The following is a 15061-nucleotide window of genomic DNA, read 5'->3' as shown; positions in this document are numbered from 1 at the left end:
AGCAACCAAAACAGGAAAGAAAAATACAAAAAGCTTTTCTATATTCAAGTGTTAAGCCTAACACAGAGCGCATTTTTACAGCGCTCTGTAACTCCTCCTCATCTCGCCCCGCCTTATTTTGCCTATAGCCCATGTAATTGGCTGTCCCCTTCTGTCAGTCAAACACATTTGGGCGGGACTCAAACAATCGACTCGTGGTGGTCTCAGTGTGGACTGTGCGCCACAGCCGACAGTGCAGCGGCAGCATCTCTCCAGACATCCATCAGCACCGTGCGTAACGGAGGACGTGCTGTAGACGAGGCTTTACTACAGCTACACTACCCCGTCCCATCGACTCAACACGAGCCTGCGCGACTTTACTATCGCATTCTGTGTGGACATAAGCGAGAAAAGATCAAAACGGGGCCGTGAAGTCAGTCAAAGAAGTCCATCTGGATAGCTACAACAAAGCGGTCCGGTCCGGGATCCAGCGAAGGGAAAGAAGAAATCAGAAGAAGTGCGGAGGAGAGAGGACGAAGGAAGCAAGACAGGATGAACCTCAAGAGTCATTTGCTTTTTACCTTCTACACTGTTTACGTGCTCCTGGTGAAAGGTGAGCGCGCGGACTGGGCTTCATGCGTGTGCTGTTGTGTTGTTGCTGTGTTATTGATGTGTTGTTGTGTTGTTGTTGTTGTTGTTGCTGTTGTTGTTGCTGTTGTGTTGTGTTGTTGTGTGGAACAGGGCGGGAGTAGGGTCAGCTCTTGCGGTCACTGGCGCGTATTCTTACGCACAGGTGTGTCCGGTCCATTACGCTCAGTTGGAGTGATGCGTGGATGTCATTTTCCCCTCACTAGTCCACAACAAGCAGCAGCGTACGCCACATACACACACTGATCTCTGTATGTTTCTGTATCAATGCAAAGCAACATATGCCGTGGACAAAGACACGCCTCAGGATGGAGTGAGGTGGGTGAGTCAGAGACGCACGAGGAACGTCTTTTAATGCTGCTAATTATGGATGATATTTTTACACCAGAGTGAGCCAATTTAATGATTTCTTTACACCTTTTTGTCCACTTCCAAATGTACTCATTTGTAGATGTACAGTATTGAAACAAGACTGTAATGTGCGTGGCTATAGTGCTGATTAAAACGCCTATTCCACTTGCTTTCTCCCAGCGTGCAGTGGGTTTGTTGATGTATACAGGCTATAAATCATTGTGGTTGCCATGTCTGGGAGGTAATTGTCAGCTCAGATTGGTTGGGAGCCAGCACAAGCTCAGAACTGTAAACACACAAGTGACATGACATTGTTAGGGGCAAGGTCAAGGAGAGCTACACCATTTAGTACTTCCTTTTATCTCCTTACACAAATACAGAGTGGCATGGACTTGAATGGCTGCACCTGGTTTTATGCCGTGAACATGGCTATTGGGAATGTGGGCTCATGCATTAGGAATTGTCACTAATGAAAGCTTAGGTTGGTAGACTGTGACTGATCATTAAAAACGTCTTTCCAACCAGGGGTCTATTTTCAGTACAGCGTAGCAAACTTCAAACAAAAGCAAACACGCTCCAGCTTTAGCAGCCCCCTCTTCTCCTGCCTCTCCTCCTGCAAAGTGCCCATCAGTGGGTTGCCGATTTAGTCATTTCAAAGTACACTTAAACATGGTGTTGAATTTTTATTTTTAATGATGGTGGTTTTCACATCCCGTCAAAGGCCAGAGAGAGAAGCATCTTAGCCACTTTCACTGTTTATGTATTTTTGGTTTTGGTTTAGATCCTTGCTTTTAACAGTGGATTTCTTATTAAGCGGCTGAATTACCATCCATGCAAAACTGCTTAAAACAAGACAGTTCAATTATCATTAAAAAGACAGAATTGATTGTCTCGGCTTTGACTGTGCTGTTCCACACAAGTGAATGAGGAATCCCAAATGGGGGATCATTTGCACTGCGTTCCCTTGATCATTTGTTGTTATCTGTCTCAAGTGTATGTGTGTATGTGTGTGTGTTTGTGTGTAAAAGTGCTCGCCTAATAAGCAGACATGATTAAGATGATTCTTGACTTAATGATTGGGGATGAGGATGAGGATTCTTAGGATATGAAACCATTACAACAGTAGTTTATTATGGAGGCGTTTTAGGCATGTTATAGCATTCAATTAAGATATCTTTGAGTGGAGTCTGTATGAACTCATTGAGCATCTCTATCCAAAGATGTGTTTTTATACGTGAGTGGTAAATCTGAACAGCTAGAGCCAATAATGAGTCAATCACACAATGGTTGTTGGTCTGTTAAAACCTCTGTCAGTTGCTGTAAGTGCTAGATCCTGTTGGTGTGTGAAGTGTAGCAACAAATGAAGTGTGTTTGACTATTGACATTCCTGCAAAAGTGTTCTGAAGTGGTTATTGCTAATATTGGCCAGTGTCCAGGGTGTTGAAGGCTTGTAGTCGCTGAGATAATTTTCAAGTAAATTTTTAAAGTGCACTCATTACTCTATTTTCGGATCTATTTTATAATGTTGTTTCCTCATCACAAACAGACCTAGAATTTAGTTTTGTTTCATTCACACATGTTTGACACACAAACCCTGCAGATTTAGGCTGAGTTCTTGTCTCAAACTCAAAACACTCAGTTTCCACCTTGTGATGTCATCATGGAAGTTCTCCACGGTGTTTTTAAACTCCACACACCTTCACTAGAATCATTTGGATCATTTCAGCTTCTGGAATTGCCAATCTCTACTGAACTAAAGGTAAAAGTAGCTGTTGACTTGAAAACTACCACGGCATGACATCACAAGGTGGAACAGAGCATTTTGAGCTTTGGAGACAGACTAACAATGCAGGATTATTTAAACATGTGTGAAATGAAACCAAACACAACTCACAAGTATGTTTTTGAGGAATAACAACATTGTAACATGGCTTACTGCTCACACTGTAAGATATAGGATCTTTAACACACAAATAATTAAAACATTTTGTGCATTTATTTGTGAACATCATTCAAAAATGTCAGCTTTAATACCCAAACTTCTGCCCATTTGCCCTCTATTTGTACAAAGCCTTTGGAAAGACAAAGACCAGCCAATACCACGTGTATCTTCTTCTTCTTCCTCTTTACGGCACACTGTCCGATCTGTTATCAGTCTGGATTGCTTTCTACCTGAAGAGGATAATGCTAGGCTGCTTGATTTGAACAGTCATCTCGCGGTGCAAGACCTATTATTGTATAGGTTCCACACAGCATGCAGGTCGACCTCCCCCTGAATCAAGTCTATCCCGTGCTTGCTGTTTAGTAAATGACAGCTGTTGTGGCCCCGGTGGCCCTTTGCCAGCTGGCTACAGGAGATCCAGAAATACTCCATCAGACCTGCAAACATGTTGTGATGGGAGCTAGTTGTTTATCCCGACAGCTCAGGTTGTTAACATATTATTGGGTCTTGTGTTTGCTCGTCGCCAAAGCTGGAGAAAAAAAAACAAAACATGGTTATGCAAATGGGGCGGTTACGTAAGACCTGCAGGCAGAGGGGCAAACAGAAGCTTACACAGAGAGAAGAGTCAGAGAATAGAGTGATGTAAGAGTAATGTGGGAGGAGAGGTGTGGAGGAGGAATGTTCAGCCAATCTCCACCAAATTGTCCGATATGTTGTTATGGATGAGGGTTTATCTGCACTGCCTCATTGGCTTCCTGTTGTCTTTGTTGCTGGCTGAGTTTGTGAACTGTGATCTGGCAAGCCTAAACCAGACCGCCTGCTGCGACATGTGTTTATCCCTGCAGTGAGTCCGAGCCGAGAAAGGCTGACCTTCCATCCATTTGTTCTTCCGTTGTTTCTTCCTTTTTCTGACTCATCTTCTCGTTCTAGTCCAAGTGCTACTGTTACTAAACTTCTACTACTGCTGTTGTTACTAAACTTGTTGTTTTTTATTATGATGTGTATTGAATATATCTAAATGAAAATGTAAAATATGTTGAAGTGCAGTTACTGAAAAATCCCAGCATGCTTTACTAGTACTCTGCAGTCGAGACCAGCAAGTGCCCCTCCCTTTCTGTTGAGACTTATTAGCAACCAAGCTATTGGTCACGTCAGCCAAATTAATTGCTACAGAGAGAGACATAATTTATTTTATTTATTTAAATAAGAAATTAACATTACAGATTTTCTTTTATTTCAAATTTAATTTCTAATATGTTTGTAATATCAAGCTTGAGTTGTTCCTGATTTTGTGTTTAAGCAAAACTAAAGTTTGTTCATGAAAAGGCTAAACATTACATGTCAGGTGCAGTACATTTTTCAATAAATATTGAGTTTGGCCTGTCAATTTATCTTAGTTTTTAATTTTGGCCCACTGTGAATGTGAGTTTGACACCCCTGATCTAATCAATGTCTTCCAGTTGTCAGATGATGTATGGATTAAACTGTACATAACATAATAATAATAATAATAATAATAATAATAATAATAATAATAATAAAATAAAATAAAAGATTTTGCCTCTTTTTTGTATTTATCCCTGCAGAGAGCCTGAGCCACTGACCCTCTATCCATCTCTGCTTCCGCTCTCCTCCTCCTCTCCTCCTCATCCTCCCATCCTGGTGTGGAGCTTTGTAGCACAGCAGCGTGGGAAAGCTTCTGATAACGGGCCGCCTTGTGTGTGTGTGTGTGTGTATATGCGTGTGTGTTTGCGGAGCTACTGATTACACCAAGAAACAAGATGTACTCTCTATCTAGCCCTCTGGTTGCCTCTCGTATGTGTGTGTTCATTTTCATGGCCGTGCTTTGATGGCTACAACATGTGAGGTGTCGAGCAGTACTGCCTATATCCAAACCATGAATCTTCAATGCACTACAGCCTCGGTGGAGCGCACGCAGCTCACTGGATCCACCGACAGCTCTGCCAAGGGATTTCCCACCATCAAAGCCGCTCTTTTGTTAGTCCAGGTGTTAAAAAGTTGGAGTAGGAAAGAGGAGGAGCGGAATCGGACTGTGCTATAGAGAGAGAGATGCCTTTTGATGGCACGTCTGATATGACTCTGTTGCACCATTTCTTTGTACAGTAATGCATTAGACAGATATTTAGGCCTGTCAGGAGCATTACTATATTGACTTATCAACTAATTTAAAGCTGGAACAATGCATTTTGGGGCTCAGTGTTTATCGTGTGTATGTTTTTGTCGCAATATTGGGAAGATTTCTAGTATTTTTTTTGTGTAATATGGTAAGATTTGAGCTGTAAAGGGATGAAAAACTTATTGTTATTGGTTCATTCTGTTATTTATGCGTTGCAGCTGATGCCTTTTAATGACAGTATATATAAAAAAGGTGCTTTACTAGGATTATCATGCTTTATTTTTATTGTGTTAGTGGTATAAAGTAGTTTCAATATTATCGTTTATCGTGATATTATATTAAGTGATATATCTATGTTGGTATCTGGAATGAGAAAGCTGGAGAAGGGAATTAACGGTACTAGCCCAGAAAATATCAACAATTACATTAGAGACACACACAAACTCATTCAGAAAAAAAAAAAAAAAAGGTTCCATTGGTCCTTTGTATTCAGTTAGCCACATTGTCTAGTCCTGTCACAATAACAAAATTTGAAGTGTGACGTATTACTGAATAAATATAGATGATAAACGATAATATTGAGACTAAGTTATACCATTGACCACAAAAAACTATTCTAAATATACAATAAAAAAAAAAAAAAACAGAAACATGAGCTGTAATAAATAAATAGCAGAAAGAAACACTACTAGTTAGTACTTAGTTTGCATCTGTAATGACTCATAGAAGTTATTAATTCAACTTTTTCCAGGATAAATCTCATCACAGAGCCATAAAAAAATAAAATCCCAGTAATGCAGCGTTCTTATACTGAACGATAAGTTGATATAGTAATAATCGTGGCAGGCCTGTTTGTCTCACTATAAATGATTGTGAAGATAGTCATACTTGGAGTCACTATAACCTCCTGCAGAATCCTGGGCTGAATGTTGGGAGTTTTCTCTTCTCACAGAAAAAGAATACACCCACTCTTAATGATACAGCACAGACTGAGAGAGCTGCCAGATTTTGCTTTTATTTCACCAGTCAAAGAAATGACAAAGAGATTACAATGAAACGAGCAGAACAAAATGGCCTCCTCCTTACTCATAGTGTAATGTTTAGAAAGCATGGCCAAGTCTGAAATATGCCTAAAAGCTATGTGTCTTCAATGTGTCCGTGTCAAGATAAACAGTGAGGCTGTGCAACAGTGTCTGCAACAGTGTCTGCTGATAAAAGAACTAATAAATAAAGGTTTGCATCAGGAGCCTGGATCATGATTCTGATTTAATCATGGTCCTGTGCAGTTGCTCGCTGACTGCTATATTATGTCGTCAGGGCTGTCGTCTTTTCATCATGGCAGAGACACCTTTGGGGTGAGACTTGGGCGGGGCCCGGGGCCGGTTAGACCGATATGGTCCTGTCAGTGGATCTGCATACTTATTTCACTTTGGTGTCTCAGAAAAGCACTTTCAAGAGGCACCAGGACTGAGCAAGATCTGCAAGATGTTTTTTCATCAATGTAAAACTAAAAACAGCCAAAGTCTAATAAACCTGCAGACAGTTAGCGCATAAATAGAGCTCACAGTAGGTGATGGCAGTGTGCTAATTCAGCTAGCATCTCAGCTAACAGAACAGTTGGAAAGGTGCTTGTTGGTGAGGAAATTTGGCACATGGCTTCTTTAACTTCATCTGCCAATGTTATTTTAGGCTTAAACAAACATTGGTAAACTGAAGTCTTGTGTTTCTTGCTTGTCTGTGTGATGTCTGTATTAGCATGGAATTGCAAAGGATTAGCAACAAGCTAATCTGAAGCCCCAGTCTTTGACAAGCCATGTGTCACTAATCTCAAACACTGGAATAAAGAATAGTCCCCAAGTCGTACACACACAAGCACCTCCGGATTTAAACTCCTATGCAAAAGTTGGAATCTTTCTCTCACAGGAGTAAAAAAAAAAAAAAAAAAAAAAAAAAAAAAACTGTTCACAACTTTCATTTCAGGAAAAAATGCAAGAATGTATACCGCATGAGCTTACATATATAAAAGAATACAATATAATCTCACATAAAATTTAAGTACAGCTCCTATTGTTCCCCCGACTACTATAGGCTTTTTTTCATGATTACTTGGCCTATTTGTGCTTCCACTCTGTTGTTCTTTAATAGGCTACAATATTTAGCTATTATCATTAGGCTCCATCTCTATTACTACTGTAAATGACTTAATGACATAACAATTAGCATTTTAACCACTTCGCCTACGAAATTAATCATGCCACCCACATGGAATTAAAACATGGGGCAACATTTTTGTTTAACCAATTCAGCCTCATAGGAAGCAGTGACAAGAACGCTTCTTTAAAGTGATCACAACATCTTCAGTCACATGCAGTCCTTCAAACAGAGTGCATATAAACACTACTGTCAGCGGAACAAGGGCTTTGAGCTGAACTTCCAGTCCTCTACATCATCCTCCGCCTTAACCACTCTTACTGAGATAATGTTCTTTTCATGTTATGTGCCCTTTCATCTGACAGCTCCTTTTCATAGCAGTCCCTCAGGTCCGCCGTGCTGAGAATTGCCCGCACAAGTACAGTAATCGTCCTCCGCAACACAGATAGAGATAGGCGCTTCCCTGTTGCTTTTTCTGCTCCCCTTCTGCCCCCAACTCTGCTTTTGTTAAGAGTCCTGCACCTGCTACTGTGGTGAATGCAGTCACTCCGAGCAAACATGGCCTCGGTGATATGATTTGCTCAAGTTGAAGTCAAGTGGGAATTTGCACATACAGACAGAACAAAACCAAAGAGCTGTAAAAGTTTCTTAAAATCTTTTAAAGTGAGAGGTCTACAGCTGTCGTTTGGAGCAGAGTTCACATTTTGGGACAATTTTCAATGTGAAACTCCAAGTTTAGATTTAGTTTTTAGTTTTTATTGTTTTGGTTTAGCTTTAGGCCATAGTAGAATCAAGGTCAGTCAATATGATGAAACTTTTTTTCCTCATATATTTTTTTTTATTTTGTGTTGGCCCCAAAACTTAATAAATGGGTAGAACAGAAGCATCTGGCATGCAAATCAACCACTGTATACTTGGAGTCATATCAGAGTGAATAAAAAAATGAAAGTAATTACGGGTTTGGGCCAAAACTCGAAAGATCGATAGAGCGCAATCTAAACTTTGGTTGATCTCGATGATAAGGCCAGTGCACTTTAATGGACAGGTCTACAGCCGCGTGGCAGTGAGAGCGCGTGGTACTGAAGAGGAGTCAGTGCTTGTTTAGGTGAAAGCACTGGGTCAGGGACACTTTATGTCTCCTCATGTGTCATCGCGTTTCACAAGTTTTGACTTATCTGCACAATTTGACTAAAAGTCCAGCGTCTCCTTTCCTCCTGTGTGTGTGTGTGTGTGTGTGTGTGTGCAGAGCCGCCGCCCCCGCTCCCCTCCTTCTCTCTGATCCAGCCGCAGCTCCTCACCTTTTGTCCTCTCTTTTCCTCCTCTGCTGCTTCTTATCATTATAATCTGAGCTACGGAAAGTAAACGACTATTTTCTCACCGTCTGTGAGTGAAACTTAAGACCTCATTTAGTGCACGGACATGGCACGTGTTTCTACTGATAACAATAATGCACGCACACATGCTCGTGTTTCTGCTGGGAGCTGTAACAAGCACCTGCATTTAGGCTTAATATATTGGACAAATGCTTAAAAACAAACTTAAAACAAACTTGAAACGTGGATTTCTCCAGAATGCCGTCTATCCCAGCCCTAAAAGTCATTCTTTGTAGCCTATTTTAATAATGATACACTACACAATTTGCGTTTATCATTGTCATGGCCATTGAGAGTGTTAAGAAGAAAATTAATAAGTTATACAAAAAAGAAGTGTGCTCTTCAAATCCAAATGTGAATCAAGAACAAAAACACTGGACACCATTGGTCTGGTCCATCAGCATTGAATCAGCAGTTACCTCACTTAACCCCACATTTTTTGATCCTGTCTTGGTCCACATAGATTCTCCTATCAAATCACAGCAGACAGGAAGACCAAATCCAAGGGGAATATGTTGGAAAAAAGTTGAAACGCATGTCAGAATATTTCAGGTGAAGAAAAACAGAATGAGGACGACAGGCGGATGTGCCCACGAAGCCTGCTGTAAAGTTTGAGTCTGAAAAATCCCTCTCTTTCTGCACAGATGAGCAATTCATAAATATCAAATGTTACTTAGTATAATTTGGATAATCAGTGTATATTCCCTCTAGATCATTTATAATGGCTACTTGTACATTTTTCACAGCCTTAATTTACTTCAAAACTAGCTCTAAAAATACATGATTTGATATGCATATTTAACAGCTTTTTAATGTGTGCGAACAGCATTTTACCGCCTAATTGCTTAACTTGTTCACAGACAATAACAGTATAGAATTATTGCACGTTGCTAATTGAAAAGTGGGATTTACCGCTTCCACAAATACATCGCCATGCACTTGTTTAGCGGAGCAGTCTCAAAGGAAGCCCAGAAGTAGCTAAAGCTAATTGAAATATAATTCCCCAAAGATACATGTTTGGTGTTAATTGACTTGCAGTATGAGCCAGTGCATATGCACACTGGGAGAGTGTGATTATAAAGGGGGCTTGTGTTGGTTGAACGGCCAGAACATGCTTTGGAGTTCCTTGTCTAATCATTAGCTGGAGGGGATTCTTCCTCACATCTTAATTCGGACTTTGAAAGCTATTACAGACTGCGGCGAGAGGCATGAGTCTCCAAATACAACTGAAATTAACAAATAGAATGAGTCAATGCAGCAGGTGGAAGTAACTGCTCCATTATTTAAGTTTAGCAATATCAGTGTCATTTAATTAGAAGGTTTAGGTGAGTATGCTATGGCTGTCACCTGCTACGAGTATTACAACAAATACAGCTGCTTCATTATGTTGTTTGGTTGTTACTTCTACTATGCCTCGTTTGCTACTACAGCTATAACACCTACAATGGTTGGGCCATGTAGTTCATATCTTTGACTCAGTATATTATCATTTGCACATTTTAAATCACAATATTACTCTAAAATGACTTAATAAAAGAAGCCAGCACTGTCCAATGGGTGCTGACGTCGCCTTAAACATCACAACATTTTGTTTTTTTTCATTTGTATCAAGATGACTACTCGACGTTGCTGAATCCTATATGTATAATCGATTAAGTAAATTAAAGAACAAAGTGAGTACAGAGTGATGAGCGTGTGACGGTGGCGGTGAAAATGGGGATTGATCGGCAACATGGTCTCGTGGAAATAAAAGATTAAAGATTACTCAAACATGCACGAATGAATCACTCTAAAAACTACTTTGGGAGGGTAAATGAACATGGTGAAAAGCTCTGAAAAGATAATTTTGCATGACAGGTCTGCTTTAAGAGGTAACTATAGCCATCTTCTTTTTCATACTTCTCTCTGATTGGTTAAATCCTTTTCTCAATCACTCAGGGGATTTTTTTAGAGCTGAAACCTAGAATTACAATTTGACCAGAACAGCATATCGCCACTGGAACTGGAGTACAATTTTCATTCTCACACCACCCCGTCCTATTTAAAGTAAATAGATTCTTCATATTTGTTTACCTCTACACATTTTACTCAGTGGCCCTGATTGTCGGAGCGCAGTGGAAGTCCAAGCACTTGTGTTGTTTTGGTTGTTAGACATTCAGCTCAATGGTTATGGGCTGAACAATAGGACCCTGAATGGAGGAAAGTGCAGGTTATTATTGGTCTGGTGAGTTGAAATATAAACGCTTTGTGTGCGTTACCTGAGAACACGCCTATACACTTTAAAGAAAGTCATTAAGTGATTACTTTGGAGAGGTGGAGGTGTGGAATTTCATCTGCCAAACTAAATGTTTTACACCTACACAGAGGACTGTGTGTTTCCAGGGAATACAATATTGTTTGTGTTTAAAGTTTTTTACTGGGTTTAAAATTTGGTGATGCTTTTGGCCTAACATTAAGAACACAGAAAGTTGAATATGATAAAACGTCTCTTCATCAGGCACCTTCATCAGTTATGTGGATGATGTGGAGGGGAAAGGTCGTCCGATGAAGCTCTACCAAAAAGAGCCACTTTACTAAAGCAGTATTACTGCTTTTGTTGAAACACACTGGAGCTGCACAATACCTGGAAATTTAATCGAAAGTGGAATTTGAGGTGGCGCAATTATCAAATAGTTAAGAACGCAGTTTTTTAGAACAGAATGTCCCCTGCAAAGAGCAAAATGTCCTGTCTGTTTTATAGAAAAATATGTCACCTGTAGACCTCTACAAACTTTCAGTTCAGTTTTATTTATTTAGCACATTTAAATACTACTGGCCAAAAACTGCTTTACATAAAAAAGTCAACAAAAACAAATATGTAGATATAATATGGTACATAGCAAAGAACAATAAAACACCTGTACATCCTGTCCAGCCAGTATTAAATGCCAAGGAGATGAGGTGGGTTTTCAGTCTAGTCTTAAACTGTGTTAAAGACTGAGAGGATCTGACAGGCTGAGGGGGAGCTGCTGGCTTTGGGCACAGCAGCAGGAGCTGGTCAGCTGACCTCTGACCTCAGGGCTCTGGGTGGAGTATAGAGCTGCAGTAACTCCCTTAAATAAAGAGGACCCATAGAGACATTTAAACACAATCAATAGCACATTGAACTGCCCCCGATATGAAACAGGAGTCAGTGCTGCTGCACAGGCCTGATGATCCTGTCTCTTAGTTTTTGTCTCAGACGAGCTGCAGTGTTCTGAACATTCTGTAAACATGTTCTAGATGTATGGTATTCTTATATTTGTTCATGTTTCAGACTTCTCTCAAATGTCAATGCTCCTGGAACTGTTTATATTTTTTTTTATAAATTGCAAATCGAATCATAAACCTAATCACAGTTGTCCAAAAATTGTGTAGCCCTAAAACAAGTTGACTTATTATTATTATTAACTGTGGTGTGCAGGCTAAGCTTATAATCTTAGTGCAGAATATATTTTTGTTTTATCAACACAGGTATCGAATGACTGCGAATTAAAAGGCCACAATCCCCCACAAAACTCTCTTGTGGCTTGATGCTCCTTGTTGTATAGAGGAGGGAAAGATGGAGTCAAGTGTGACAATTTCCAAGAGCTAAAACCCAAATGAAGTGCGACCCTTGGGCTGGTGTGAGCGCGCGGCAGCATACGTAAGACGCCTTAGGGATTTGGTCTTCCTTACACCCATTGTACTGTGTGTGTGTTCAGTGTGGTAAAGCCACACAGCCCCCCTGCCATCTGTCACTGCTTGCCACATTGCAAATCTATTATATGCCCCACAACATTATTCCCCCCTCCTAAGTGGTACACACCCTGAGCTCAGTCGCGGGGCCTGCCCCAAACAGTGGAGCGGTGACAATCTGCTAGCGAGCACACATCTTTGTTGACTATTCGGCATTGTGTTCTCCAGTCTGGATTTAATACATATTTTCATGCTCCATTTGCATTTTTTGTAAGTTTGTGTTTAGCTTTGGCGGTTGGAGTTTTTACAAGGCTGTTAGCTCGCTCCCGTGGCTTCCTGTGTGTGATTTCTCTCTGATATTTGCTACTGGTCTCCCCTGAATTGACACTGGACGTTTTAATAATTCTTCCAACATTATTAACTTTAGCGTTTTTTGGCAGGAGATTTAACACGCGCACCCGGTATGAAACTGGGAAAGGGCTGGCTCACTGGTTTTATAGCTCACTCATCTCCACTTCTAATCAAAAGGCTTCCCCTTCCCCAGAACCTCCTGCTGAGGAAACAAAGAAGTTATTATGGTTTTAAATGGTCTCCAATTACGGCTAATTTCACTGCCTGTCTTAAAGCTATTTGCTTTTCTCTCACTTCTGGATGGGCAGAGCAAGTATTGTGATTTGGCAAAAAAACAACAGTCAGATGAGTTATACACATATGCATCCTCCCTCACTCTCTCTCTTTCTATCTTTGCCTCTCTATTTTTCTCTTTCGCTTTCTTTCTTTCTCTCTCTCACTTTCTTTCTTTCTCTGTTTTCCTCTTTCTCTCTCCCTCTCTCTTTCCCTCTTTCTCTCTCTCATTTTCTTTCTCTCTCTCCGTCTCTTTCTTTCTCTCTTTATGTCTCTTTCTTTCTCTCTGTGTCTCTCTCTTTCTCTGTCTTTCTCTCTTTCTCTGTATCTTTCTCTCTCTCTCTCTGTGTCTTTCTCTTTCGCTAAGTGTCTTTTTCTCTCTCTGAGTGTCTTTCCCTCTCTTTCTTTCTCTCTGTGTCTTTCTTCCTCGCTCTGTGTCTCTCTTTCTTTCTCTCTGTGTCTTTCTTCCTCGCTCTGTGTCTCTCTTTCTTTCTCTCTGTGTCTTTTTCTCTGAGTGTCTTTCTCTCTCTCTTTCTCTCTCGCTGAGTCTCTTTCTCTCTCTCTCTCTCTGTCTCTCTCTCTTTCTCTCTCTCCCTCCATCTCTTCTATGCTAAAATAATAAGAGCAGAGCTAACACTCCTGTTGTAAATCGTGTTTAGCTTGTAGCACTTAAGTAGACAAGTACAAGTACAAATGAAAGAAATATTATTACTACTAAGAGTTCATCAGTCGTCAGTGAACCCCTCAGTCCTGCAGCTGTGACGTCTGTGACTGCAGCTCATCTGATAAAAGTACCAGACTAATGACAATGGCATTTCTCACAGTGATAAATGTATATCTGTGTACTTTCTCCTTTTGCCACTGCTCGGGATGAGGACAGTATTGATTGTGATTTAATGGCATAAGCATCAGGCTGTGTACTTCGACGCAAATGCTCTCTCTATTTCTCTCTCTCTGCTCTCTCCTTTTCTTGTATCTTCCTCTATGATCTTGCTCTTTCTCTCGCTCTATTCTTTCACCTGCTCTCTCACTCTTTGCTCAGTCTCGCCCTTTCTCAACTCTGTCTTTCTCTCCCTCTCTGCTCCCTCTGTCTCTCACCCTCTCTGCTCCCTCTGTCTCTCTGTCTCTCTGGTCCCTGTGGCTCTCTGTCTCTCTGGTCCCTCTGTCTCTCTGTCTCTCTGGTCCCTGTGGCTCTCTGTCTCTCTGCTCCCTCTGTCCCTCGGGCTCTCTGGTCCCTCTGGCTCTCTGTCTCTCTGGTCCCTGTGTCTCTCTGCTCCCTCTGTCCCTCTGTCTCTCTGTCTCTCTGGTCCCTCTGTCTCTCTGTCTCTCTGGTCCCTCTGTCTCTCTGGTCCCTCTGTCTCTCTGGCTCTCTGCTCCCTCTGTCCCTCTGGCTCTCTGTCTCTCTGGTCCCTCTGACTCTCTGTCTCTCTGGTCCCTCTGTCTCTCTGTCTCTCTGGTCCCTCTGGCTCTCTGTCTCTCTGGTCCCTGTGTCTCTCTGCTCCCTCTGTCCCTCTGTCTCTCTGTCTCTCTGGTCCCTCTGTCTCTCTGGTCCCTCTGTCTCTCTGGTCCCTCTGTCTCTCTGGTCCCTCTGTCTCTCTGGTCCCTCTGTCTCTCTGTCTCTCTGCTCCCTCTGTCCCTCTGGCTCTCTGTCTCTCTGGTCCCTCTGACTCTCTGTCTCTCTGATCCCTCTGGCTCTCTGTCTCTCTGGTCCCTCTGTCTCTCTGTCTCTCTGGTCCCTCTGGCTCTCTGTCTCTCTGGTCCCTCTGTCTCTCTGTCTCTCTGGTCCCTGTGGCTCTCTGTCTCTCTGCTCCCTCTGTCCCTCGGGCTCTCTGGTCCCTCTGGCTCTCTGTCTCTCTGGTCCCTGTGTCTCTCTGCTCCCTCTGTCCCTCTGTCTCTCTGGTCCCTCTGTCTCTCTGTCTCTCTGTCTCTCTGGTCCCTCTGTCTCTCTGGTCCCTCTGTCTCTCTGGTCCCTCTGTCTCTCTGGTCCCTCTGTCTCTCTGGTCCCTCTGTCTCTCTGTCTCTCTGCTCCCTCTGTCCCTCTGGCTCTCTGTCTCTCTGATCCCTCTGGCTCTCTGTCTCTCTGGTCCCTCTGTCTCTCTGTCTCTCTGGTCCCTGTGGCTCTCTGTCTCTCTGGTCCCTCTTTCTCTCTGTCGCTCTGGT

At 41.8% G+C, this 15061-nt stretch overlaps 1 protein-coding gene across 3 annotated transcripts in view; it reads left to right on the top strand.

Moving 5' to 3' along the window:
- Positions 1-205: 205 nt before the first annotated feature.
- The window catches only part of cadm2a (cell adhesion molecule 2a), a 234638-nt gene continuing 219782 nt past the window's right edge, over positions 206-15061 (top strand). For 2 of the 3 annotated variants that reach the window (XM_033978257.2, XM_033978259.2), the window contains exon 1: positions 228-592. In XM_033978257.2, coding sequence (XP_033834148.1) covers positions 532-592 — 61 coding nt within the window. In that variant the 5' untranslated portion in view covers positions 228-531. Of the gene's footprint in view, positions 593-15061 lie in introns of all 3 variants that reach the window. The other variant, XM_033978258.2, reaches the window with a different exon arrangement.

The sequence above is a fragment of the Periophthalmus magnuspinnatus genome, chromosome 14, assembly GCF_009829125.3.
Source record: "Periophthalmus magnuspinnatus isolate fPerMag1 chromosome 14, fPerMag1.2.pri, whole genome shotgun sequence".
In the NCBI taxonomy this organism is placed as follows: Eukaryota; Metazoa; Chordata; class Actinopteri; order Gobiiformes; family Gobiidae; genus Periophthalmus; species Periophthalmus magnuspinnatus.
Note: the sequence above shows the minus strand (reverse complement) of the source record. Positions and strands in the feature narration are given on the sequence as shown.